Source organism: Anolis carolinensis, unplaced genomic scaffold, assembly GCF_035594765.1.
Source record: "Anolis carolinensis isolate JA03-04 unplaced genomic scaffold, rAnoCar3.1.pri scaffold_7, whole genome shotgun sequence".
Taxonomy (NCBI): Eukaryota; Metazoa; Chordata; class Lepidosauria; order Squamata; family Dactyloidae; genus Anolis; species Anolis carolinensis.
Genome location: NW_026943818.1, coordinates 15,735,667 through 15,761,291, shown reverse-complemented (window position 1 = coordinate 15,761,291; position 25,625 = coordinate 15,735,667). Strand labels below are relative to the sequence as shown.

Genomic DNA, 25,625 nt, shown 5'->3' with positions numbered 1-25,625 from the left:
AATCCTTTGGTATTGCACTTTTTAGTATTGCACGCGTTGCTGTGGCCCATTGGAATTGCACGGAATAGCTCCGGTTTTGGGTTTTTTTAGGCCCTGTGGAGGTTCGTGACATGATATTTTGTGGTTTCAACCTCGAGGCGTGGATGATGGATTGTGTTGTGAAATTTCGAGGTTGGGGGGTGTTTAGTTTTGTTGTTTTGCTCGGTGCCAGGATCCCATCACTCTTTTATATATATAGATCTATATATATAAAAGAGTGATGGCATCATGGCAGTGGACAAAACAACAAAAGTAAACACCCCACAAGCTCGAAAATTGACAGCACAACCCCTCATCCATGCCTCTAAGTTGATACAACAAAAAGAAAAGAAAAATAAAGTCCTAATTAGAGGGAGAGCAATAATTGTTTTTATCCAATTGCTGCCAGTTAGAAGGCTAAGCTCTGCTCACTTGGTCTCCTAGCAACCCACTCAGCCCAGGGGACCCTTTACCTTAACTACCACCAATTCCTCAATACTTTATTTCCCATACTACCATACTTTGCCACAGCAATGGGTGACCGGGCACAGCTAGTGTGTGTGTGTGTGTGTGTGTGTGTGTGTGTGTGTGTGTGTGTATATATATATATATATATATATATATATACACACACACACACACACACACACACACATATATATTTCATAATTCCCATGGAGTAAACAACAAAACCACTGGACCAAATCACACCAAATTTGGCCACAAAAGACATAGTCATCCAATCAATCTGCATGCAAAAACGGCTAGGCGTGTCAGTGCTGACACGCGTGTCCTAGGTTGGCCCTCCCTGGCGTAGTCCATAAGTGAGGGCATCTGCATGGAAGTGGCCTGGCCTTGGTTCCCTGTGGGGCCGTTTCAGGGCCACTTGCAATAGTTCTGGGGAATTTTTGGAGGGAATGAGAAGTCCCCTTAAGAGGCCCGGAGGAGGGTGAACGTGGTCGCTTCTTGCTTGACTCCCGTGGCCACAGATGCAGGTGAAACGGACAGAGGAGCAAATGGGCCAAACGAGAGAAAGAAGAAGAGGAAGGAAAGGAGCGCAGGGAAATCGCACTTCCCTTTTTGCCGGAGATAAAAGCGCCGTGTCCGCTTGACTTCTGAAGAGACCGAGACGGAGAGAAACACCGAGCGGGAGAGAGAGCAAGAGGGACCAAAAGCACCGGGAAAGGCCGTCATGGGTGACCGGGGAGCCTACATCCGACACATTGAGCTTCTTGGCTTTGAGAAGAGGTTTCTCCCAAGTCAACACTATGTGAGTACCTGGAACTTCATGCCGTGGTGGTAGTGGTGGTTGGGATACTCATTTTTAAAAATATACTCAATAATAAATAAATAAATATAAATATAATAATCTATCTATATATATAAAAGAGTAATGGCATCACGGCGACCCACAAAACAACAAAACTACAGGCCCCCCAACCTCGAAATTTGACAACACAACCCATCATCCACGCCTCTAGGTTGATACAACAAAAAGAAAACAAAAATAAAGTCCCAATTAGAGAGAGAGGAATAATTGCTTTTATCCAATATATATATATCTATATATATAAAAGAGTCATGGCATCACGGCGACCCACAAAACAACAAAACTACAGGCCCCCCAACCTCGAAATTTGATAACACAACCCATCATCCACGCCTCTAGGTTGATACAACAAAAAGAAAAGAAAAATAAAGTCCTAATTAGAGAGAGAGGAATAATTGCTTTTATCCAATTGCTGCCAGTTAGAAGGCTAAGCTCCTCCAATTTGGTCTCCTAGCAACCCAATAAAAAATAATTAAAAACACTAAAATTAATAAAATAAAATACTATAATAACAGAAAATAACTAAAAATAATGCAAGAAAATAATAAAATATAATAAATAAAAATATAACTTACAATAAAATTAATTAAAAAAATACAAATAACGTCAAATAAAAATCACACAACACTTTTTAACCAATACCACCACCACTTTGCCACAGCAACGCGTGGCCGGGCACAGCTTGTATATATATAAACTAGCTGTGCCCGGCCACGTGTTGCTGTGGCGAAGTCTGGTGGTATGGAAAATAAAGTATCTTATATTATCTGCTTAGAAGTGGATTATATGAGGCCCCTTCTACACAGCTGTATAAAATGCACACTGAAGTGGATTATATGGTAGTGTGGAGTCAAGATAATCCAGTTCAAAGCAGATAATATAAGATTATAAATGGGTTATAGAGCTGTGTGGAAGGGCCTTGAGTCTACATTGCCATACAATCCAGTTAAAATCAGATAATTTGTATTTTATAGGCAGTGGGGAAGAGGCCTAAGTGAGGCCTAACTCTGCCTGTCCCCTGGGCTGAGTGGGTTGCTAGGAGACCAAGTGGGCAGAGCTTAGCCTTTTAACTGGCAGCAATTGGATAAAAACAATTCTTCCTCTCCCTCTAATTAGGAGTTTACTTTCTTTTTCTTTTTGTTGTATGAACGTAGAGGCATGGATGAGGGGTTGTGCTGCCAAGTTTAGAGTTTCTGGGATGTGTCGTTTTGTTGTTTTGTGGGTCGCCGTGATGCCATCACTCTTTTATATATATATAGATATAGACTAGCTGTGCCCGGCCAGGCGTTGCTGTGGCAAAGTCTGGTGGTCTGGGAAATAAAATATTGAGGAATTGGTGGTAGTTAAGGTAATATTAAGGTAATAATTATAAAGTATTAAGGTAATATTGTAATAAATAAATAAATGAGCACGAGAAAAGACATCACGGCAACCTTGCGGGTGAACGTCCATTAATTCTGCTTTGAATGTCCATTCATTCTTCTTGCCAGGTTTACATGTTTCTGGTGAAATGGCACGATCTCACCGAAAAAGTCGTCTATCGGAAGTTCACCGAGATATACGAGTTCCATGTAAGTAGAAACGTGAGCCCAACTTGTAGGGTTGCCATTGCAGCTGCCACGATAAGGGCGAAGGAAAGTTGAATTTCGGAAAATGGAAATCTCCATGACTTTTGGGAGAAATTACAGTCTTTGAAAAGCCATAACCTAGTTAGAAATCATAAAACTTTTGGAAAAAATGATGCCATAAACTTTTTGGGAAAATGGCATTCATGCAAGGCAGTTAGGTGTCTCAGTTGTTAGACTGATGTACCTTTGGTATCTCTTTGAACTCTTAGGGACAAAGATATGTCAATCCACAAAAAAACCACACACACACACACACATATAGCATAGTTTTGGAAGCGTTCTTTTAGTAGTAATAAGAGAATAATAATAGAATGACCCGAGCCCTTGATGGAGTACTTCCTCATTCCAAACACTGCTGGACTATTTTTATGGTGTCGTAAATTGGTTAAGTTAGCCTCCCCACATAAAGCGGTACCGAGATTTCCTACTCAACAGGTGCAACTGTCTCTTGAGCTGCTTAGGTCAACAGCGAGCTAGGCTATTAATGGTCGGGGACTCAATCCGACCCGGGCTGGCTCGAACTCATGACGAAACCACGTGGTGGCCACGCGATAGAGGAAAAATATATATTCTCGAGTATAAGCTGACCCAAATATAAGCCAACCAGGCTTATATTGTTATTTGCCAGGGCGAAACACACGCATGGCTAACTCACATTCCTCCCATGACTTTAACCTAGTTTTTAAAGAACGTGTTTCTCTTCCGTCCCCTCGTTAGAAAACCTTGAAGGAGATGTTCCCGATTGAATCCGGGGATATTAATATCGAGAATCGGATCATTCCACACTTACCAGGTGAGCGGGCCCATTGCCGGGCCCTTTGCCATTCATTGTGAATATGCTTTTGACTCGTAGGCAAGTTCTAACCCACATCGGTCCCGCGTGTCCTTCTCGCTGTCTGTCATTCCAGCACCAAAGTGGATTGACAGCCAGCGATCCACCCAGAACAGGCAGAACACTCTCTCCGAGTACTTCTCGGCCCTCATCAACCTCCCGCGCAAGATCTCCCGGTGCGAACTCGTCCTGGGTTTCTTCAAAGTCAGACCGGACGACCTCAATCCTCCCAACACAGGCCAGTGAGTACTGGTTTGCACTGGGAGAACAGGCGGGTGTCACGCGGGCCATCTACACTCTCAAATCAATGCGGTTCCACACCACTTTCCCTGCTGTAAGCTATGGAGCCCCGGGAGGGATATTCATATTTTATTAATATTTCTGCAAATATTTTTTTCTGATTATTTGAGTAAATATTTTTCCAAATATATAAGATTTTTTGTCAATATTTTTATGATTATTTTTTTGAATATTTTATGATGATTTTTGTGAACATTTATTATGACGTATTATTTTCCTGTATTTATTATTATTATTATTATTATTATTATTATTATTATTATTATTATTATTATTACATGTATTATTTTTCTCTCTTATTATTACATTTATTATTTTTCTCTATATTATTGGTATTATCACATTTATTATTTTTCTCTCTTATTATTACATTTATTATTTTTCTCTGTTATTGTTGCTACTATTACGTTTATTTTACTCTGTTTTATTACTATTATTATTAATACATTTATTATTTCACTCTGATCTTCTTCTTTTTCTTCTTCTTCTTATTATTACATTTATTATTCTACTCTGTTTATTATGACTTGTATTATTTTCCTGTATTTATTATTATTATTATTATTATTATTATTATTATTATTATTACATGTATTATTTTTCTCTCTTATTATTACATTTATTATTTTTCTCTATATTATTGGTATTATCACATTTATTATTTTTCTCTCTTATTATTACATTTATTATTTTTCTCTGTTATTGTTGCTACTATTACGTTTATTTTACTCTGTTTTATTACTATTATTATTAATACATGTATTATTTCACTCTGATCTTATTATTATTATCATCACATTTATTATTCTACTCTGTTAATTATGACTTGTATTATTTTCCTGTATTTATTATTATTATTACATGTATTATTATTATTATTATACATTTATTATTTCACTCTGATCTTCTTCTTCTTATTATTATTATTATTATTATTACATTTATTATTCTACTCTGTTTATTATGACTTGTATTATTTTCCTGTATTTATTATTATTATTATTATTATTACATGTATTATTCTGTTTTATTATTATTATTATTAATACATTTATTATTTCACTCTGATCTTCTTCTTCTTATTATTATTATTATTATTATTATTACATTTATTATTCTACTCTGTTTATTATGACTTGTATTATTTTCTTGTATTTATTATTATTATAAGCACATTTATATTGAAGAAGGTGAGAATAATGATTTGAAAAGAGTTGGACAGTCTTCTCTTAAATTTGAGCTTGATGTAAATATTCAAAAACATTTGACCTACGGATGCCTCAATTAATGTAATTTTATTGGTATCTGTTTTTATTTCTGAAATTTACCACCCTCGGCTTATACTGGAGTCAATGTTTTCCCAGTTTTTTTGTGGTAATTAGGTGCCTCGGCTTATATTCGGGTCAGCTTATACTCGAGTATATACGGTATATAAGATTTTTTGTGAATATTTTTATGATTATTTTTGAATATTTTATGATTATTTTTGTGAACATTTTTGGTGAATCTTTCTCCAAATATTTTTATGATTGTTTTTCTGAATATTTTAATGATTTTTGTGAATATTTTTTTCTGAATATTTTGTGAATATTTTCATGGTTTTTTTCTGAATATTTTTGTGCATATAATTATGAATATTTTTCTGAATGTTTTGCTTATTTTGGTGGATATTTCTGTGAATATTTTTACAAGTTTTGTGAACGTTTTAATGATTTTTGTGAATATTTTTATGTTAATGTTTGTGAATATTTTCATGATTATTTCTTCTGAATATTTTTGTGCATATATTTGTGAATATTTTTTCCAAATATTTTGCTTATTTTTGGCAAATATTTCCGCAAATATTTGTATGATTTTTTGGGTGAATATTTTGCGAGTATTTTGTGAATATTTTATTTCAATGTTTGTGAATGTTTTCATGATTGTTTTTTTCTGAATACATTTGTGAATAGTTTGTGAATGATTATTTTTCTGAATATTTTTGTGAATTTTTTCCCCCAAATACTTTGCTTATTTTTGGCAAATATTTCTGCAAATATTTTTTTATGATTATGTTTGTGAATATTTTAATGATTTTGCAAATATTTCAGTGAACATTTTTTCCTGAATATTTAAATGCTTATTTTTGGCAAATATTTCTGCAAATATTTTTTATGATTATGTTTGTGAATATTTTAATGATTTTGCAAATATTTCGGTGAACATTTTTTTCCTGAATATTTAAATGCTTATTTTTGGCAAATATTTCTGCAAATATTTTTTTATGATTATGTTTGTGAATATTTTAATGATTTTGTAAATATTTCAGTGAACATTTTTTTCCTGAATATTTAAATGCTCATTTTGGAGAGTTGCTGTTTGGCTAAAGACCTTGCAAAACTGCAACTCCCAACAATTGCAAACAATTGAGCTTAAAGTGGTGTCAAACTTCATTAAATCCTCAGTGGGGATGCACCCTAAGTTTGTAGCAATGGAATTCAATTGAGGACAAAGCGGGTAGAGTATAGAATTACGACATATTGTGGATTATAGAAAACGTGCCACTGCTTGCCACAGGCTCATTTTGTGGGCTCTCCTCGTCGTCTGCTTTTGTCTTCTTAGCCTCAAGAAGCCAGAGACCTATTTAATGCCCAAGGACTCCAAGAAGATCGCAGAAGGTAAGGACGTGGATCCTTAATTGGCAGATTGCCATCAGGACTAGAAGCAGGAATTTGCATCCTTTGAACCCCAAACTGATAGGATTTCTTAAGCTTGGGTCGTAAATTAGTTAAATTAGCCTCCCCGCATAAAGCGGTACCTAAATTTCCTGCTTGACAGACGCAACTGTCTTTCGAACTGCTTAGGTCAACAGCGAGCTAGGCTATTAAAGGTCAGGAGCTCAACCCGACCCAGGCTGGCTTCGAACTCATCACCTCTCGGTTAGTAGTGATTTATTGCTCCTCCTCCTCCTCCTCCTCCTCCTCTTATAGACATCACAGGGCCCATCATCCTGCAGACCTACCGGGCGATTGCAGACTACGAGAAGAGCTCCAGCACCGAGATGGGGGTCAAGGCGGGGGACGCCGTGGACGTTGTGGAGAAGAGCGAGAGCGGTAAGAAGCGAGAGAGAGCGGTGGGGGTCTGCTCCGTAACGCCTGAGTCTCATGAGACTTACAAACGAATGGCAGTTAAGAACGGGGCTGGACTGGAGGGGCCTTGGGGGTCCCTTCCAAATCTACGATAGTATATCTCATGTATATAATAATAATAATAATAATCAAAAATCAGAAACTCCTCAAAGCACAGCAGACAAGAAACCAGTACAAGAAAAACGCACTACAAACTAGAGCAGAATCAGTACAAGAAAACCGCACTACAAACTAGAGCAGAATCAGTACAAGAAAACCGCACTACAAACTAGAGCAGAATCAGTACAAGAAAACCGCACTACAAACTAGAGCAGAATCAGTACAAGAAAACCGCACTACAAACTAGAGCAGAATCAGTACAAGAAACCCGCACTACAAACTAGAGCAGAATCAGTACAAGAAAACCGCACTACAAACTAGAGCAGAATCAGTACAAGAAACCCGCACTACAAACTAGAGCAGAATCAGTACAAGAAAACCGCACTACAAACTAGAGCAGAATCAGTACAAGAAAACCGCACTACAAACTAGAGCAGAATCAGTACAAGAAAACCGCACTACAAACTAGAGCTGACAGCTGGCACCACAAAACATTGCAGGGAAAGTTCCTTGACAAAATTGAAGGAAAAGCTGAGAAGGAGAAGACCTGGCTCTGGCTCACGAATGGGACCCTGAAGAAGGAGACAGAAGGCCTGATCCTTGCAGCCCAGGAGCAAGACATCAGGACAAATAATAATAATAATAATAATAATAATAATAATAATAATAATACATCACACAGTCCTAGACATTTGGGAAGTGTTTTCGTCAGACTCCAGCCGTGCACCTTTCATACCATTTCGTCTTTATGGCCCAACTCCCGTGCTTCCTTTCCAGGCTGGTGGTTCTGTCAGCAAAAGAACAGACGTGGTTGGGTCCCTGCTGCCTACCTGGAACCGATGGACGGCCCCGACGAGTCCGAAGAGCAGGAGCCCAATTACGCGGGTAACCCGACTGCCTCTGTTTGGGCCAATGATTACGAAGGAGCCCAGAAAGCGAGCCCTGGACCTGAGCTGTTGTTTCCTTGCTTTCTCCCAAGGCGAGCTCCACGTCGTCCGCAAAGGCTACACGGCTGCCCAGGAGGACGAGATCTCGCTCAAGGAAGGAGAGACCATCGAAGTCATCCACAAACTGCTGGACGGGTGGTGGGTCGTCAGGTGAGGGTCCCTTCTTGTCGGGCTCTCTTCTCCCAGTTGTGCTGTGGGTCAGTCTCCCAAAGGAAAGAGCACCAAGACACGCTGGTAGATTCCAACAGGTTTTATTGTACCGAATACCAGAACCTTCTCTTTGGCCCATTTATATAGGGGCTCTCACATACCAGAGGGTCATTGAGGTTTTATGGCAGGCATCTGTTCTTTGTCAGCCGACCAGAGATGTCACAGATTGGAGATCATGACATAACAGGTTTTATTGTACCGAATACCAGAACCTTCTCTTTGGCCCATTTATATAGGGGCTCTCACATATCAGAGGGTCATTGAGGTTTTATGGCTGGCATCTGTTCTTTGTCAGCCGACCGGAGATGTCACAGATTGGAGATCATGACATAACAGGTTTTATTGTACAGAATACCAGAACCTTCTCTTTGGCCCATTTATGTAGGGGCTCCCACATACCAGAGGGCAATTGAGGTTTTATGGCTGGCCCGTTTTATGGATGGCATCTGTTCTTTGTCAGCGCTTGCTCTGTGTCCGGAGATGTCATAAGATCGGAGATCAAGACACGCAATCAGCATGGCCACCTGGGAGACTGCTGTTTTCTTTTTGTTTGGAAGTAAAGCCATGCGCTTCCCTAAATTGCAGGAAGGACGAGGCCACCGGCTACTATCCCTCCATGTACCTGCAGAAAGCGGGCGAGGAGAAGGCCCCGGAGAACAACCACCAGCTGAGGAACAAGGCCGCCCCACCACGAAGGTCGGTGCCTGTGCGTTTGGTATCCGTGGGAAAGAGGACGATAGAAGGGGACACACAGACCCCAGGACTGGGTCTTATAATCACGATATTGGTTTCACAGACAAAAGGAGAAACCACATACACTCAGCTTTCACTCACATCCATACTCAACAACAACAACACTCCGAACTGCTTAGGTAAACAGTGAGCTGGGCTTGACGGTCAGGTGCTCACCCCAACCAGGCTTCGAACTGCTTAGGTAAACAGTGAGCTGGGCTTGACGGTTGGGTTAAGGAATCTCTCTCTCTCTCTCTCTTTCTCTCTCTCTGTCTTGGCAGATCCACCATCCGAAACATCAAGAGCATCCACAGCCAGAGCCGCAAGCAGATCAGCCAGGAGACGTACAGGCGAAACAGCGTGAAATACATGCAGAGCCGGAAGAGGCTGAGAGGCAACAACCTCCTGAACAAAGGCGGTGCGATCTGTGAGTGGCACCATCAGTCAACAGAGAGAGGGTGGGTGGGTGGGCGGGCCTCTGTTGGGAGTGCTTCGATGGGGCTTTTCTTGCATGGCAGAAGCGGGTGGGCTGGGTGGCCCTTGGGGTCTCCTCCAACTCTGTGATGCCATGGCGCAGACTACTATCTAACCCGTTGTGTCCTGATGCCCTGCTATCCTTGAAAAGTGACTCCCTTTCTGCAACAACCCTTTCTGCAAAGTTTCATCTCTCTCCCAAGTGTCTCTGGAAGTTCTCTTCTTCAACCCATGGTGTGGAAGCTTTTCTCTCTGTCTGTCTGTCTGTCTGTCTCTCCTCTGGGAAGTCCAACCTCGCCTTTTCTTCCCTTCCAGTGGAGAAGGACGAGAGGGAGGACGGGAAGCAGCCCAAGGCCCAGCCGGCCATCCCTCCGCGGCCCAGCAAAGACCTGATCCTGACCCGCTGCTCCGAGAGCACCAAGAGCAGGGTCAAGTGAGGACGGGAGGACGGCCTCCAAGGACAAAGAACCCGGCAGCCATAATAACAATCTAGATCTATAATCTTCTATCTTCTATATTGCGCATAATAATAGAATGATATTATATATATATATATATATATATACACACAATAGTCTCACTTATCCAACATAAACTTATCCAATATATATAATCAATATTATTCTATTATTATGGTAGTATATTATTACTATTATATTATTATTATTATTATTATTATTATTATTATTATATTCATTATTTGTGACTACATTGAAACTACAATAGAGAGAAATCAGCGTAGAAACTGCAAGAGGTCCCAGAGATTGTTGTACACTAGAGTCTCACTTATCCAACATAAACGGGCCGGCAGAATGTTGGATAAGCGAATATGTTGGATAATAAGGAGGGATTAAGGAAAAGCCTATTAAACATCAAATTAGGTTATGATCTTACAAATTAAGCACCCAAACATCATGTTATACAACAAATTTGACAGAAAAGGTAGTTCAATACGTAGTAATGCTATGTAGGAATTACTGTATTTATAAATTTAGCACCAAAATATCACAATGTATTGAAAACGTTGACTACAAAAATGCGTTGGATAATCCAGAACGTTGGATAAGCGAGTGTTGGATAAGTGAGAGTCAATGGTTTTTGAGCCGCTGTGTGTGTTTGTCTCCATCCAGTGGTGAAAGGCGCGCATTGCAGGCGGAGAGAAAATGAATAGGGAATAAGCCGCTGTGTGTGTTTGTCTCCATCCAGTGGTGAAAGGCGCGCATTGCAGGCGGAGAGAAAATGAATAGGGAATAAGCCGCTGTGTGTGTTTGTCTCCATCCAGTGGTGAAAGGCGCGCATTGCAGGCGGAGAGAAAATGAATAGGGAATAAGCCGCTGTGTGTGTTTGTCTCCATCCAGTGGTGAAAGGCGCGCATTGCAGGCGGAGAGAAAATGAATAGGGAATAAGCCGTTGTGTGTGTTTGTCTCCATCCAGTGGTGAAAGGCGCGCATTGCAGGCGGAGAGAAAATGAATAGGGAATAAGCCGCTGTGTGTGTTTGTCTCCATCCAGTGGTGAAAGGCGCGCATTGCAGGCGGACTGGAAAATTCCCCGCATTGCCCTCAATGGAGAGGGAGGAGGAGGAGGAGGAGGAGGATGCCCTCTCCATTCAATATTATTATTACTATTATTATTATTATTATTATTATTATTAAAATGCTTTTATTGAAGTTTTCTTACGTGTACATAGACTAAAAATAATCAAAAACCCAACTACAAGAGATTATACGTTTTATTCAAATATAGACACGAATCGTGGTCCAGAATCGATATGATCTGGGCCACAAACTCACTTGTAACCAAAATGGACAAAATAAACATTTTATCAAGAGATAAATCGGACCCCTCTTGCCTCGTTTCCAACAGACTTCCCAACCTCTGAGGATGCCTGCCAGAGATGTGGGCGAAACGTCAGGAGAGGATGCTTCTGGTACAGCAACCCAATTATTTTATATTATTATATATATTGCACTATAGTATTATAACACGATGTATATCATACACCACCGGTATATTATAGGATTAGTATTACATAATATACTGTGCTATATCATAAGTTGCAGTATATATAATATATATTTTAGATGAAAACGGAGAGCGCATGCGTCGAGCAGCTCCCTGCTGTCCCGCCCAATTCGGCGAAACCCTGTCTGAGCCTGTGACGTGCGGGAGAATCGTCCAATCGGGAGGCGGCCCAGGGAGAAGGGGTGGGACCAAGGCCAAAAAGGCGGCCGGATTGGCAGGCTAACATATTTTAGATGACAACGGAGTGCGCATGCGTCGAGCAGCTCCCTGCTTTCCCGCCCAATTTTGAGAAGCCCTGTCTGAGCCTGTGACGTGCGGGAGAATCGTCCAATCGGGAGGCGGCACAGGGAGAAGGGGTGGGACCAAGGCCAAAAAGGCGGCCGGATTGGCAGGCTAACATATATTTTAGATGACAACGGAGTGCGCATGCGTCGAGCAGCTCCCTGCTGTCCCGCCCAATTTTGAGAAGCCCTGTCTGAGCCTGTGACGTGCGGGAGAATCGTCCAATCGGGAGGCGGCACAGGGAAAAGGGGTGGGACCAAGGCCAAAAAGGCGGCCGGATTGGCAGGCTAACATATATTTTAGATGACAACGGAGTGCGCATGCGTCGAGCAGCTCCCTGCTGTCCCGCCCAATTTTGAGAAGCCCTGTCTGAGCCTGTGACGTGCGGGAGAATCGTCCAATCGGGAGGCGGCACAGGGAAAAGGGGTGGGACCAAGGCCAAAAAGGCGGCCGGATTGGCAGGCTAACCTATATTTTAGATGACAACGGAGTGCGCATGCGTTGAGCAGCTCCCTGCTTTCCCGCCCAATTTTGAGAAGCCCTGTCTGAGCCTGTGACGTGCGGGAGAATCGTCCAATCGGGAGGCGGCCCAGGGGGAAGGGGTGGGACCAAGGCCAAAAAGGCGGCCGGATTGGGAGGCGGGGCTTCTTCTTGGCTCTTCAGTTGTCACACTTGCCTCAGCTGTGCCATTTCTCCTGGCGACATAGAAGATAATACCTGCTTTGTTGATGAAGACTTTAATATCCTGTCTCCTCAAAAATGACAAAACTTTGTCCAGAGAAAGACAAAGAACAACATTTTAGGAAATTTACACCATTTGATTTATTTCCAGCCTTAAGACCCACAAAGGGCCATAAAGAGCCAGGTGGCTTTACTCTGAGCAATAAGTTTTACCTCAGAATATGTTTTTCCTGTCATCTGGAGAACTTCTTTTCACTTTATTCATGTACGTTTCCCTATTATTTCAGGAATTTCTTTATCGAACCTTTACCTCATAAAAGCCTTGTGAAATAGAAAGAAGAAAATGCCAATTTTATTTATTAAGAGATTGTCATTTCAAACTTTACCTCAGAAATGGCCAAGCCTTGTGAAACGGAAGGGAAAAACAAAGGCAAAACTTTTGAAAATTAGCACAGCTTATTCTGAAGGGACGAGATAAATAGTGTTGCGTTTGATTTATTATAATCTGGTTTATTTCTTGCCAAAGACCCTCATGGAGCCAGAAGAGCCACATTTCTTTCAGCCACAACTTTTACCTCAAGCAATCCAGATCTTTTCACTTTATTTGTGTCTGTTTCCTGATTATTTTAGTAATTTCTTTCTTTACCTCAAACTTTTACCTCAGAAACGGCAAAGCCTCGTGAAATATAAAACAATTTCTATTTTAGGTAATAATACTTTATTATATCAAACCAAAAAAAATTACAAGGTCTTTTCCAGAGAAGAAGAAAAAAAAGGCTAAATTTTTGGGTTGTGTTGTGAGTTTTCTGGGCTGTATGGCTATGTTCCAGAAGCATTCTCTCCTGACGTTTTGCCCACATCTATGGCAAGAAACCATAGATTGCTGGTGAAGCTTTTATATACAGTAGAGTCTCACTTATCCAACACAAACGGGCCGAATATGTTGGATAATGAGGAGGGATTAAGGAAAAGCCTATTAAACATCAAAATAGGTTATGATTTTACAAATTAAGCCCCAAAACATCACGTTTTACAACAAATTTGACAGAAAAATTACAGTAGAGTCTCACTTATCCAACACAAACGGGCCGGCAGAACGTTGGATAAGCGAATATGTTGGATAATAAGGAGGGATTAAGGAAAAGCCTATTAAACATCAAAATAGGTTATGATTTTACAAATTAAGCCCCAAAACATCACGTTTTACAACAAATTTGACAGAAAAAGTACAGTAGAGTCTCACTTATCCAACACAAACGGGCCGACAGAACGTTGGATAAGCGAATATGTTGGATAATGAGGAGGGATTAAGGAAAAGCCTATTAAACATCAAAATAGGTTATGATTTTACAAATTAAGCCCCAAAACATCACGTTTTACAACAAATTTGACAGAAAAAGTACAGTAGAGTCTCACTTATCCAACACAAACGGGCCAACAGAACGTTGGATAAGCGAATATGTTGGATAATGAGGAGAGATTAAGAAAAACCTATTAAACATCAAAATAGGTTATGATTTTACAAATTAAGCCCCAAAACATCACGTTTTACAACAAATTTGACAGAAAAAGTACAGTAGAGTCTCACTTATCCAACACAAACGGGCCGGCAGAACGTTGGATAAGCGAATATGTTGGATAATGAGGAGGGATTAAGGAAAAGCCTATTAAACATCAAAATAGGTTATGATTTTACAAATTAAGCCCCAAAACATCACGTTTTACAACAAATTTGACAGAAAAAGTACAGTAGAGTCTCACTTATCCAACACAAACGGGCCAACAGAACGTTGGATAAGCGAATATGTTGGATAATGAGGAGAGATTAAGAAAAACCTATTAAACATCAAAATAGGTTATGATTTTACAAATTAAGCCCCAAAACATCACGTTTTACAACAAATTTGACAGAAAAAGTACAGTAGAGTCTCACTTATCCAACATAAACGGGCTGGCAGAACGTTGGATAAGCGAATATGTTGGATAATGAGGAGGGATTAAGGAAAAGCCTATTAAACATCAAAATAGGTTATGATTTTACAAATTAAGCCCCAAAACATCACGTTTTACAACAAATTTGACAGAAAAAGTACAGTAGAGTCTCACTTATCCAACATAAACGGGCCGACAGAACGTTGGATAAGCGAATATGTTGGATAATGAGGAGAGATTAAGAAAAACCTATTAAACATCAAAATAGGTTATGATTTTACAAATTAAGCCCCAAAACATCACGTTTTACAACAAATTTGACAGAAAAAGTACAGTAGAGTCTCACTTATCCAACATAAACGGGCTGGCAGAACGTTGGATAAGCGAATATGTTGGATAATGAGGAGGGATTAAGGAAAAGCCTATTAAACATCAAAATAGGTTATGATTTTACAAATTAAGCCCCAAAACATCACGTTTTACAACAAATTTGACAGAAAAAGTACAGTAGAGTCTCACTTATCCAACATAAACGGGCCGACAGAACGTTGGATAAGCGAATATGTTGGATAATGAGGAGAGATTAAGAAAAACCTATTAAACATCAAAATAGGTTATGATTTTACAAATTAAGCCCCAAAACATCACGTTTTACAACAAATTTGACAGAAAAAGTACAGTAGAGTCTCACTTATCCAACATAAACGGGCTGGCAGAACGTTGGATAAGCGAATATGTTGGATAATGAGGAGGGATTAAGGAAAAGCCTATTAAACATCAAAATAGGTTATGATTTTACAAATTAAGCCCCAAAACATCACGTTTTACAACAAATTTGACAGAAAAAGCAGTTCAATACGCAGTAATGTTATGTTGTAATTACTTTATTTATGAATTTAGCACCAAAATATCACGATATATTGAAAACGTTGACTATAAAAATGTGTTGCATAATCCAGAACGTTGGATAAGTGAGACTACTGTCTATATTTTAGATGACAAGGGAGTGCGCATGCGTCGAGCAGCTCCCTGCTTTCCCGCCCAAATTGGCGAAGCCCTCTCTGAGCCTGTGACGTGCGGGAGAATCGTCCAATCGGGCGGCGGCAGAGGGAGGGAGGAGGGGTGGGACCAAGGCCGAAAAGGCGGCCGTGGTGGAGGCGGGGCTTCTTCTTGGCGCCTCAGCCGTTAATTTACCTCAGGAAACGGGGCCTCGTTTGGCGCCCAGGCGTTTCCTTTCCCTCCGAGAGAGAGAGAGAGAGAGAGAGAGAGAAGGGCGCCTGGCCTGGCAGCCGTGGTTCAGGCCGGGCTGGGAAGGAGGGAAGAGCCGTGGCTGGAAGGAAGGCCCCGAGGAGACAGGCCGGGAAGGGCGGGCTCTCTCTCTCTCCTTTTGGGAGTCACTTTTACCTCAGGAAAGGCTTTTCTTCCCGTCCAGACGACCCTCTCTCTCCCACTCGATTTTAGGTTGGTTTCCTTGTTGTTTTGGGGGTTCTTTCATTACCTCAGGAATCCCCTCAAAAGTGAAATACAAACAGGAGGAAAGGCCTGTTTTATTATATTACTCTGGTCTTAAATTTTCAAAAGCGGCCTCAAATAGCACCAGGTCTTTCTCCAGATAAAGGTGGATAAAGGCTTTGTGAAACAGAAAGAAGGAAATTATTTCATTTATTAAGACTTCCATGAGGTTTTGCCTCAGAAATCACCTCGTCACAAAGCCTTTCTCTAGTAAGAGAGAAGATACAGTTGGAAAAAATGTTCACTGAAATATTTACAAAATCATTAAAATATTGACAAACATAATCATAAAAAATATTTGCAGAAACATTTGCCCAAAATAAGCAAAGTATTTGGGGAAAAATATTCACAAAAATATTCATAAAAATATTCACAAACGTATTCAGAAAAAAACAATCATGGAAACATTCACATACATTGAAATAAAATATTCACCCAAAAAATTATACAAATATTTGTGGAAATACCTGCTTTATTGATGAATAGTTTATTATTCTATCACCTCAAAAATTACAAAACTTTTGTCCAGAGAAAGACAAAGAACAACATTTTTGGAAATTTACACCATTTGATTTATTTCCAGCCTTAAGACCCATAAAGGGCCATAAAGAGCCAGGTGGCTTTACTCTGAGCAATAAATTTTACCTCAGAATATGTTTTTTCTGTCATCTGGATAACTTCTTTTCACTTTATTCATGTATATTTCCTTATTATTTCAGAATTTTCTTTATCGAACCTTTACCTCAGAAAAGCCTTGTGAAATAGAAAGAAGAAAATGCCAATTTTATTTATTAAGAGATTGTCATCTCAGACTTTACCTCAGAAATGGCCAAGCCTTGTGAAACGGAAGGGAGAAACAAAGGCAAAACTTTTGAAAATTAGCACAGCTTTTTCTGCAGGGACCAGGTGAATATTGTTGCATTTTATTTATTATAATCTGAAATAATAATTGGTTTCCAGAAGCATTCTCTCCTGACGTTTCGCCCACATCTATGGCAGGAAACCATAGATTGCTGGTGAAGTTTTTATATATCTGCGAAATGTCCAGGGTGGGAGAAAGAACTCTTGTCTGTTGGAGGCCGATGTGAATGCTGCTATTGGCCACCTTGATTAGCATTGAATGGCCTGCAGTTTCAAGGCCTGGCTGCTTCCTGCCTGGGGGAATCCTGTGTTTGGAGGTGTTAGCTGGCCCTGCTTTTTGAGGTGGCAGCCCAGAAACTCACAACAACCCAGTGATTCCGGCCATGAAAGCCTTTGACAACACATGGCAACATTTTTGAAAATTCACACAGCTTTCCAGAGGAAATGAGTAGAATAATAATGGCATTTTTTTTACCAATCTGATTTATTTCCAGCCTTAAGACCCATAACATGCTATGCTGAAAATTATATATATATATATATACACAAAAGGTCGAAGAGACAGAAGACAGAAGATGCTTGAAGACACTCTCGCAAGGACACCGCCCGCCCCCCCAAAAAGGTCATTGTCAGGGTAATGGGTGTCAGGCTAGGCATTTAATGTCTATCTTTGCAATAAAAAACAGGCTACCTGTGTGCTAGGCTTTTGCATGAAGAACACGGTTCCCCTCGTGTGTGGCATCGAAGTTTCCCACTCGGGAACGGACGGGTCCTCCCTTTGTTCTAGGCAGATGATGGGGGTTTTCCTATACAAGCCGTAGGGGCCACAGCTTGGGGGGCAGCGGGGGGCCCGGCCCTGGCACCGCGGGGAGCAGCACACCTTACGGGCATTTTAAAAGCTCCCTTAAACTTAGACAGTGGCTAGAAATAAAAATATTAATACCTTAACTCACCTACTAACCCTACTAACACCATTCTAACTAGGGCAGCCTGGCCTTTTAAATAGGACTGTGTTTTGCCTGCTGGCAAGAACCAAGCTGGGAGGGAAGGGGGCCTCCTGGCCCCCCATAGAAGGGCTCCCCTAGAAGGACATTCAAAATGCCCGCAAGGTGTCCTGAGAGCAGCCCCTGGGGCCCTCAGTGTGCCCCCCACGGTGCCAGGGCTGGGCCCCCCGCTCTCCCCCAACCCATGACCCCTGCCGCCTGTATATCGTCCGCCCAGGGCCAACGGACGCCCCCTCCCTCCCCGGGCGGAGCTTCGGCGCCACACACAAGGGGAGGCCAGCCGTGGCCGCCAGAACATGGAGAACCTGGTTTTTGACTGCAAACATAGGCATGTAGGGACCCCCTTTTATTTATGTAAGGCCACCCACCCAGGGGACCTCTGTTCCTAATTAAAGCCTGGTTAAAGGGGATCCTCTATTCTTAAAGTAAGGCCTATAGAGATCTCCTATCCAGAAACTAAGGCGGCTTGGCCTATAGAGATCCCCTTTTGTTAAACTAAGGTGGCCTGGCCTATAGAGATCTCCTATCCAGAAACTAAGGCGGCCTGGCCTATAGAGATCCCCTTTTGTTAAACTAAGGTGGCCTGGCCTATAGAGATCTCCTATCCAGAAACTAAGGCGGCCTGGCCTATAGAGATCCCCTTTTGTTAAACTAAGGTGGCCTGGCCTATAGAGATCTCCTTTTGTTAAACTAAGGTGGCCTGGCCTATAGAGATCTCTTGTTCTTAAACTAAGGTGGCCTGGCCTATAGGGATCTCCTTTTGTTAAACTAAGGTGGCCTGGCCTATAGAGATCTCTTGTTGTTAAACTAAGGTGGCCTGGCCTATAGAGATCTCCTTTTGTTAAACTAAGGTGGCCTGGCCTATAGAGATCCCCTTTTGTTAAACTAAGGTGGCCTGGCCTATAGAGATCTCCTTTTGTTAAACTAAGGTGGCCTGGCCTATAGAGATCTCTTGTTCTTAAACTAAGGTGGCCTGGCCTATAGGGATCTCCTTTTGTTAAACTAAGGTGGCCTGGCCTATAGAGATCTCTTGTTGTTAAACTAAGGTGGCCTGGCCTATAGAGATCTCCTTTTGTTAAACTAAGGTGGCCTGGCCTATAGAGATCTCTTGTTGTTAAACTAAGGTGGCCTGGCCTATAGAGATCTCCTTTTGTTAAACTAAGGTGGCCTGGCCTATAGAGATCCCCTTTTGTTAAACTAAGGTGGCCTGGCCTATAGAGATCTCCTATTCTTTAAGGTAATGCCAGGCGATGTGGAGATCCCTGGTTCTTTTAACCCTTAAGGCCAACCGTGGGGAGATCCCTGGTTCTTTTAACCCTGAAGGCCAACCGTGGGGAGATCCCTGGTTCTTTTAACCCTTAAGGCCAACCGTGGGGAGATCCCTGGTTCTTTTAGCCCTTAAGGCCTGCCTGGGGAGATACCCTATTCTTTTTTCATGAAAAGTCAGGTATAGACCTTCTCTTTTCTCTCCCGTTTCATGTGCCTGGACTCCCGGAGGGCTCCTGCCGGACACCGTCTCCCATCGGCCGAGAGGGATCCTTCCTGTTTGGAAAGCATCTGCTACACAGGTAAGAAGAAGATTCCGGGAAGGAGATTCCTACAGCGGAGCCCTAAAGCCAGGTGAGACGTTCCTTCCAACCTCCACGGCTGCTTTGCACACACACACATGACACACACACACACGCATATACAGCTGGGGGCCCTCAGGGACTCTCCCCCCAATAGATCGGGGACTCCCACTCCGGCAATTGGCCATTGTAAATGCCTTGAAGCAGTTTGGGGCTTCCGGCCAAGCGCTCGCAAAGAGAACCCATTCAAGGTATACGTGGAGCCCCTTTTATTTATTATTTATTGACAGCATTTCTATTCCGCCCTTCTTTCTCACCCCAAAGGGGACTCAGGGCGGATCACATGACACATATAGGCAAACATTCAGTGCCTTTTAACATAGAACAAAGACAAACAAACATAAGCTCCGAGCGGGTCTCGAACTCATGACCTCCTGGTCAGAGTGATTCATTGCAGTTATAATTGCAGCTGGCTTGCTCTCCCGCCTGCGCCACAGCCCGGGCCAACCTTGATAAAAAGGGCCTGGCACGTGGAAAACTCTATTTGTAAGGCAAACCCTCGTTAAAGGAGGTTTGCAATTAATTTAAAACCAGGCTTCTGAGGGACCCGCTGCGTTTAAAGCCAAACCTAGCAGGTGGGAACCTCTCTTGTTGGATAAAGGAGATCCCCTCTGGTTAACGTAAGGGGAGGGACCCTCCATTTTTAATAGGATGCCTGGCAGAATCTTAACCTCAATGCAGGCCTATGGGGTCCAGCCTTATTCTCAATGACTGCATAGCCAGGCATGAAGGGACCCCATATTATTAATTTGAAGCCTGGTAAAAAGAGATTTATGTATTTATTTATTTACTACATTTATACCCCGCCCTCTTTTCCCTTAAAGGGGACTCAGAGCGGCTTACAAGTTATATTTACATACACTATCTCATTAGCATAGCACAATATTAGCATTATATATTACTACATTGCACTATACCACTATATAGAAATATTGTTACCAATATTACATTTAAAATATAATATGTAATTAATATTATTGTATCATTGTTAGTATTATATTGCTTTATTTCTTTATTTCTTTATTTATTTATTAGATTTATATGCTGCCCTTCTCACCCCGAAGGGAACACAGAACGGCTTAAAAATTAAATTTACATACAATATTATATTATTAGCATAGTACAATACTGGCAATAAATTACTATATTGTACTATATCAATATATGGTAGTATTATTAGTAATATTACATGCAAAATATAATATATAATTAATATTATTATATTGTATTATTAGTATATCGTATTACAATATAATATTATGAATATATGTATATACAATATGTTGTAATTATTATATATTAAATTATTTATATATATATATATATATATATATATATATATATATATATATACACACACACACAGTAGAGTCTCATTTATCCAACATAAACGGGCCAGCAGAATGTTGGATAAGCGAATATGTTGGATAATAAGGAGGGATTAAGGAAAAGCCTATTAAACATCAAATTAGTTTATGATTTTACAAATTAAGCACCAAATCATCATGTTATACAACAAATTTGACAGAAAAAGTAGTTCAATATGCAGTAATGCTATGTAGTAATTACTGTATTTATGAATTTAGTACCAAAATATCATGATGTCTTGAAAACATTGTCTACAAAAATGCGTTGGATAATCCAGAATGTTGGATAAGCGAGTGTTGGATAAGTGAGACTCTACTGTATATAAAAATTAGAATAGCATGTTATTAGGGGAGGAGCATCTTAATTATTAGATGTCAGTATTAGTCATTAGATGTTAATATTAGTTATTCATATTAGTATCAATATTACATTAATATACAATAGAGCAGGGGTCCCCAAACTAAGGCCCGTGTGCGGGATGCGGCCCATCGAAGCCATTTATCCGGCCCCCACAGCACAACCCTTATTATTATTATTATTATTATTATTATTATTATTATTATTATTATTATTATTATTAGCATTGAGGCTGGGTGGCCATCTGTCAGGGGTGCTTTGCTTGTGCTTTCGGTGCACAAAGGCAGAAAGGGATTGGACTCAATGGCCAACCCTTCCAACCCTCATTATTATTATTATTATTATTATTATTATTATTAATTATTATTATTGCTTGGTGGCCAACTATAGTCTGGCCCTGCAATGGTCTGAAGGATCGTGAACTGGCTCCCTGTTTAAAAGGTTTGGGGACCCCTGCAATAGAGTATATTATTATCCTAGCACAATGTTATTATGTTATATAGTAGTATGTATGTTCATATTATTTATTCATATTAGTATCAATATGACATTAATATACAATAGAGTCTATTATTATCCTAGCACAATATTAGTATGTTATATAGTAGTATGTTGTTGCTAGGGGGAGGGGCCCCCCACTGATGGAGAGGGCCCCCCCACTGAGATCCCCTGTCATTAATGTTAGACCAGGCATTTAACGCCTACCTTTGCATTCAAGAGCAGGCTCCTAGGCCTTTGCATTCAAGAGCAGTGCGCTAGGCCTTTGCGCAAGGAACACCACCCACGGCTCCCCTTGTGCGTGGCGTTGAGGCCCCACTCGGTGACGGACGGGTCCTCCCTTTGCCCTGGGCAGGTCGTGGGGGGGGGTCTCCCTGCACAGGCAGGGGGTCACGGCTGGGGGGAGAGCGGGGGCCCGGCCTTGGCACCCCCCTGGGGACCCGAGGGGCCGCTCTCAGCCCACGTCACGGGCATTTTAAAACGTCCCCGGGATATGTAGTAGCTCAGATTAATCCCTGCACTAACCGCTAACCCTACTAACCCAGTTCTAACCAGGGCAGGCTAGGCTTTTAAATAGGACTGTTTTTGCCTGTTGGCAAGAACCAAGTGGGAGGGGGCCTCCGGGCCTCCCGTGGGAAGAAGGGCTCCGGCCCCCCCGGCCCCCCGGCCCCTGCCCTGTGCTGGGAGCCCCCCGCCCGGGCCCCCAGAGGCCTCCCTGTGGTACCGGGCTTGGCCCCCGCTCTGCCCCCATCCGACGGCATAGGAAAGCCCCCCACCATCCGCCCAGGGCCAACGGACGGCCCTCCCTCCCAGGGGCAGCCGCGTTCCTCACGCAAAGGTCTGGCGCACGGGAGCCTGTTTCTGAATGCAAACGTGGGGCCCAGGACCCCCCCCCCTTGTCTCCGTGCAGGGCCACCCCCCCAGGGACCCCCACAAATGCCTGGTGACAGGGGATCCTCTCCTCTTAGCAGGAGGAAAAGCCACGTGCGTAAAGCGGTGGCTTTGCTCCCGTCGTTCCCAAGAGCCCCCCAAAAGCGAGATGCTCCCCTGGGTTCAGCCCTCCTGACCCCTCTTTTCTCCCTTGTTCCATGTCTCCAAAATCCCCGAGGGAGGGGCTCCTCCTGGACAAGAGCCAAGGACGGACGGACGGAGATCCCAGAGAGAGAGCGGAGAGCAGGACGCCTTGCCTTTTCGGAGCTGCTGAGGTCGACCCCTTTCCAACGATGTCAGCTTTCAAGAATAAAACTCTTCCCAAAAAAGTGTGTTCTGGTTATTATTCAAAGGCACAACGTTCAATATTTGACAGCATTAAACATCTAGATTACAGGACAGTTTATGTTACTGCATTTTATACACCTGACCTTGTTTTTACAAATAAAGTACCTGTATAATTTTTGCCTCTATATATATATATTGTACTATGCTCAGACTCATTGTTCTGATATGCTGTTATATGGTTTAATTGTTTATATTGTTTATATTTTTAATGTATGAGTGTTTATTACATCTGTCATTGGGCTTGTTTCCCATGTGAGCCACCCCGAGTCCTCCTGGGGGAGATGGGAGAGGGAATATAAAAATAAAGTATTATTTTGTATTATTATTATTATTTATAATATTTATTATATATAATTTTCTTGCACCCCAAGTACCTCTGGCAAGTGCCAAAGAGTATTTAACTCTGCCTACATGGCACTAAAGTGTATTTATATGTTGATTGTTCCTATTGATTTTATGTTATGTTTTTTTTGCTTTGTATAATAAGGCATTGAATTTTTGCCTTAATAATAATAATTTTATGAAAGTTTTAATGTCACTGAATTTTAAATTGGATTGAAATGTCATTGTAATTGTTTATATGTGTATTTTCTATTTGTAAGCCACCCTGAGTCTCCCCTTATTGGGTGAGAAGGTTTGGGAAGAAATACTGTCATAAATAAATAAATATTCTGTGTCCAGGTTGGTTCATGGTTGACTTCTCTGGCAGGATGAGTCTGCAGGGCCTTTCCTGTCCCATGCAGCCGTGGGCAAGTCTACACAGGGACCACCAAGCCCAGCACTCTGCCCCACAGCAAGCATGCAACAGAAAAGGCACTGCAGACACTCCTGCGCCTGCGCGGCCTGCTCCCGATTCGAGGGAACGTGGCCCGCCCACTACAGGCATCCCTTTATGCGCCTGCGCGGGCTGCTCCCTATGAGAGCGAACGTGGCCCCGCCCACTGCAGGCATCCCTTTATGCGCCTGCGCGGCCTGCTCCGTATGAGAGCGAACGTGGCCCCGCCCACTGCAGGCATCCCTTTATGCGCCTGCGCGGCCTGCTCCGTATGAGAGCGAACTTGGCCCCGCCCACTGCAGGCATCCCTTTATGCGCCTGCGCGGCCTGCTCCGTATGAGAGCGAACGTGGCCCCGCCCACTGCAGGCATCCCTTTATGCGCCTGTGCGGCCTGCTCCATATGAGAGCGAACGTGGCCCCGCCCACTACAGGCATCCCTTTATGCGCCTGCGCGGCCTGCTCCGTATGAGAGCGAACGTGGCCCCGCCCACTACAGGCATCCCTTTATGCGCCTGCGCAGCCTGCTCCCTATGAGAGCGAACGTGGCCCCGCCCACGACAGGCATCCCTCTCCCTCCCTTCTGCGCCTGCGCGGCCTCCTCGGCGTCACCGGAAGCTCCGTCACAGGGCGGCAAGATGGCGGCCCGGCCCGGTCAGAGGCGTTCGGGGCGGCGTTTCCACGGTGACCCGGGTCCGTCGAGGCTTCGTCGCCAAGGCCCGGGAGGAGGAGGAAGGGCGCCGGGAGCGTGGCCTTCCAAACCGAGCCGGGGTTGGGCGTGAGGCCGCGCCTGCCTCCCTTCCCTGCCCGGACGTTTGCAGGCCAAGGCGGGGAAGGAATCCCAGGCAGGAAAACCCCCTTGGCCTGCGCGCCCTCCCTGCCTGCCGGAGTTTGGGACTCTTCCCAACCCGTAGGCTGGCTGCTAGGCATTGTGGGAGTTGGAGTCCCAAGTTCGCCCAGGCCTCTTCTTTTTTCCTGACCTTTTTTTAAAAATAATTATGTATCAAAAAAAAGTTTTCAATAAAAATGATTTAAAAAAAATAAATGGAGGTGAGCACCAACCTCCAGAGTGTGAGTAGATCAATAGGTACCGCTCCAGCGGGAAGGCAACGGCGCTCCATGCCGTCGTGCCAGTGGCCACATGACCCTGGAGGTGTCTACGGACAACGCCGGCGCTTCGGCTTAGAAATTATTTCTACTAATAGGTTTGAGAAAGTAAAAAAGTAGACCAGAAGGAAGAAGGCGGGACCAGGAAGACACCTGTCCATCATGTCTCCTGTATCAATTTCACAATAGAATAATAGAGAATACTCATATTATACTATACTCATCATATACTGTATACACATATAATATTGATAATATTCCGATGTAATACAATAGAATAATAATAATAATACGGTATTATAATTATATATATTACATGTAATATTACTAATAATATTGCAATATAGTCCTATAGTACAATATAATAATATATAATGCTTACATTGTGCTGTACTAATATTATAATGTATATACATATAATATTGATAATATTCCGATGCAATACAATTTAATAATAATAATACACTTTTATAATTGTATAATTTTATTAAATGTAATATTACTAATAATATTGCAATATAGTACAATATAATAATATATAATGCTTATATTGTGCTGTACTAATATTATAATGTATATGCATATAATATAATACTGATAATAATATTCCGATGTATTAAAAT

At 42.1% G+C, this 25,625-nt stretch overlaps 1 protein-coding gene and 1 long non-coding RNA gene across 3 annotated transcripts; both read left to right on the top strand.

Annotated features, from left to right (window-relative positions):
- Positions 1-696: 696 nt before the first annotated feature.
- Positions 697-11,533, top strand: ncf1 (neutrophil cytosolic factor 1). The gene is made up of 11 exons (XM_062960620.1): positions 697-1,288; positions 2,839-2,919; positions 3,694-3,769; positions 3,885-4,050; positions 6,710-6,765; positions 7,078-7,200; positions 8,113-8,220; positions 8,315-8,432; positions 9,078-9,188; positions 9,506-9,651; positions 10,014-11,533. Exons 1-11 carry the CDS (start codon positions 1,211-1,213, stop codon positions 10,133-10,135), a joined length of 1,185 nt encoding a protein of 394 aa, XP_062816690.1. The 5' UTR covers positions 697-1,210; the 3' UTR covers positions 10,136-11,533.
- A 1,109-nt stretch (positions 11,534-12,642) lies between these two features.
- On the top strand, positions 12,643-23,802 carry LOC134293335 (uncharacterized). Of its 2 annotated transcripts, none has more exons than XR_010000313.1 (3): positions 12,643-13,391; positions 16,848-17,034; positions 17,484-23,802. It is a non-coding gene; the product is annotated as an uncharacterized LOC134293335 (long non-coding RNA). The 2 variants fall into 2 exon arrangements; XR_010000312.1 differs by lacking the exon at positions 12,643-13,391 and adding an exon at positions 15,764-16,077.
- Positions 23,803-25,625: the final 1,823 nt, after the last annotated feature.

Excerpts from the sequence above, each read along its gene's own strand:
- ncf1 (XM_062960620.1), top strand. The coding sequence starts at position 1,211 with ATGGGTGACCGGGGAGCCTACATCCGACACATTGAGCTTCTTGGCTTT. Across the intron at positions 1,289-2,838 it reads TTCTCCCAAGTCAACACTAT|GTTTACATGTTTCTGGTGAA; the intron begins GTGAGTACCTGG and ends TCTTCTTGCCAG. Across the intron at positions 9,652-10,013 it reads GAACAAAGGCGGTGCGATCT|TGGAGAAGGACGAGAGGGAG; the intron begins GTGAGTGGCACC and ends CTTCCCTTCCAG.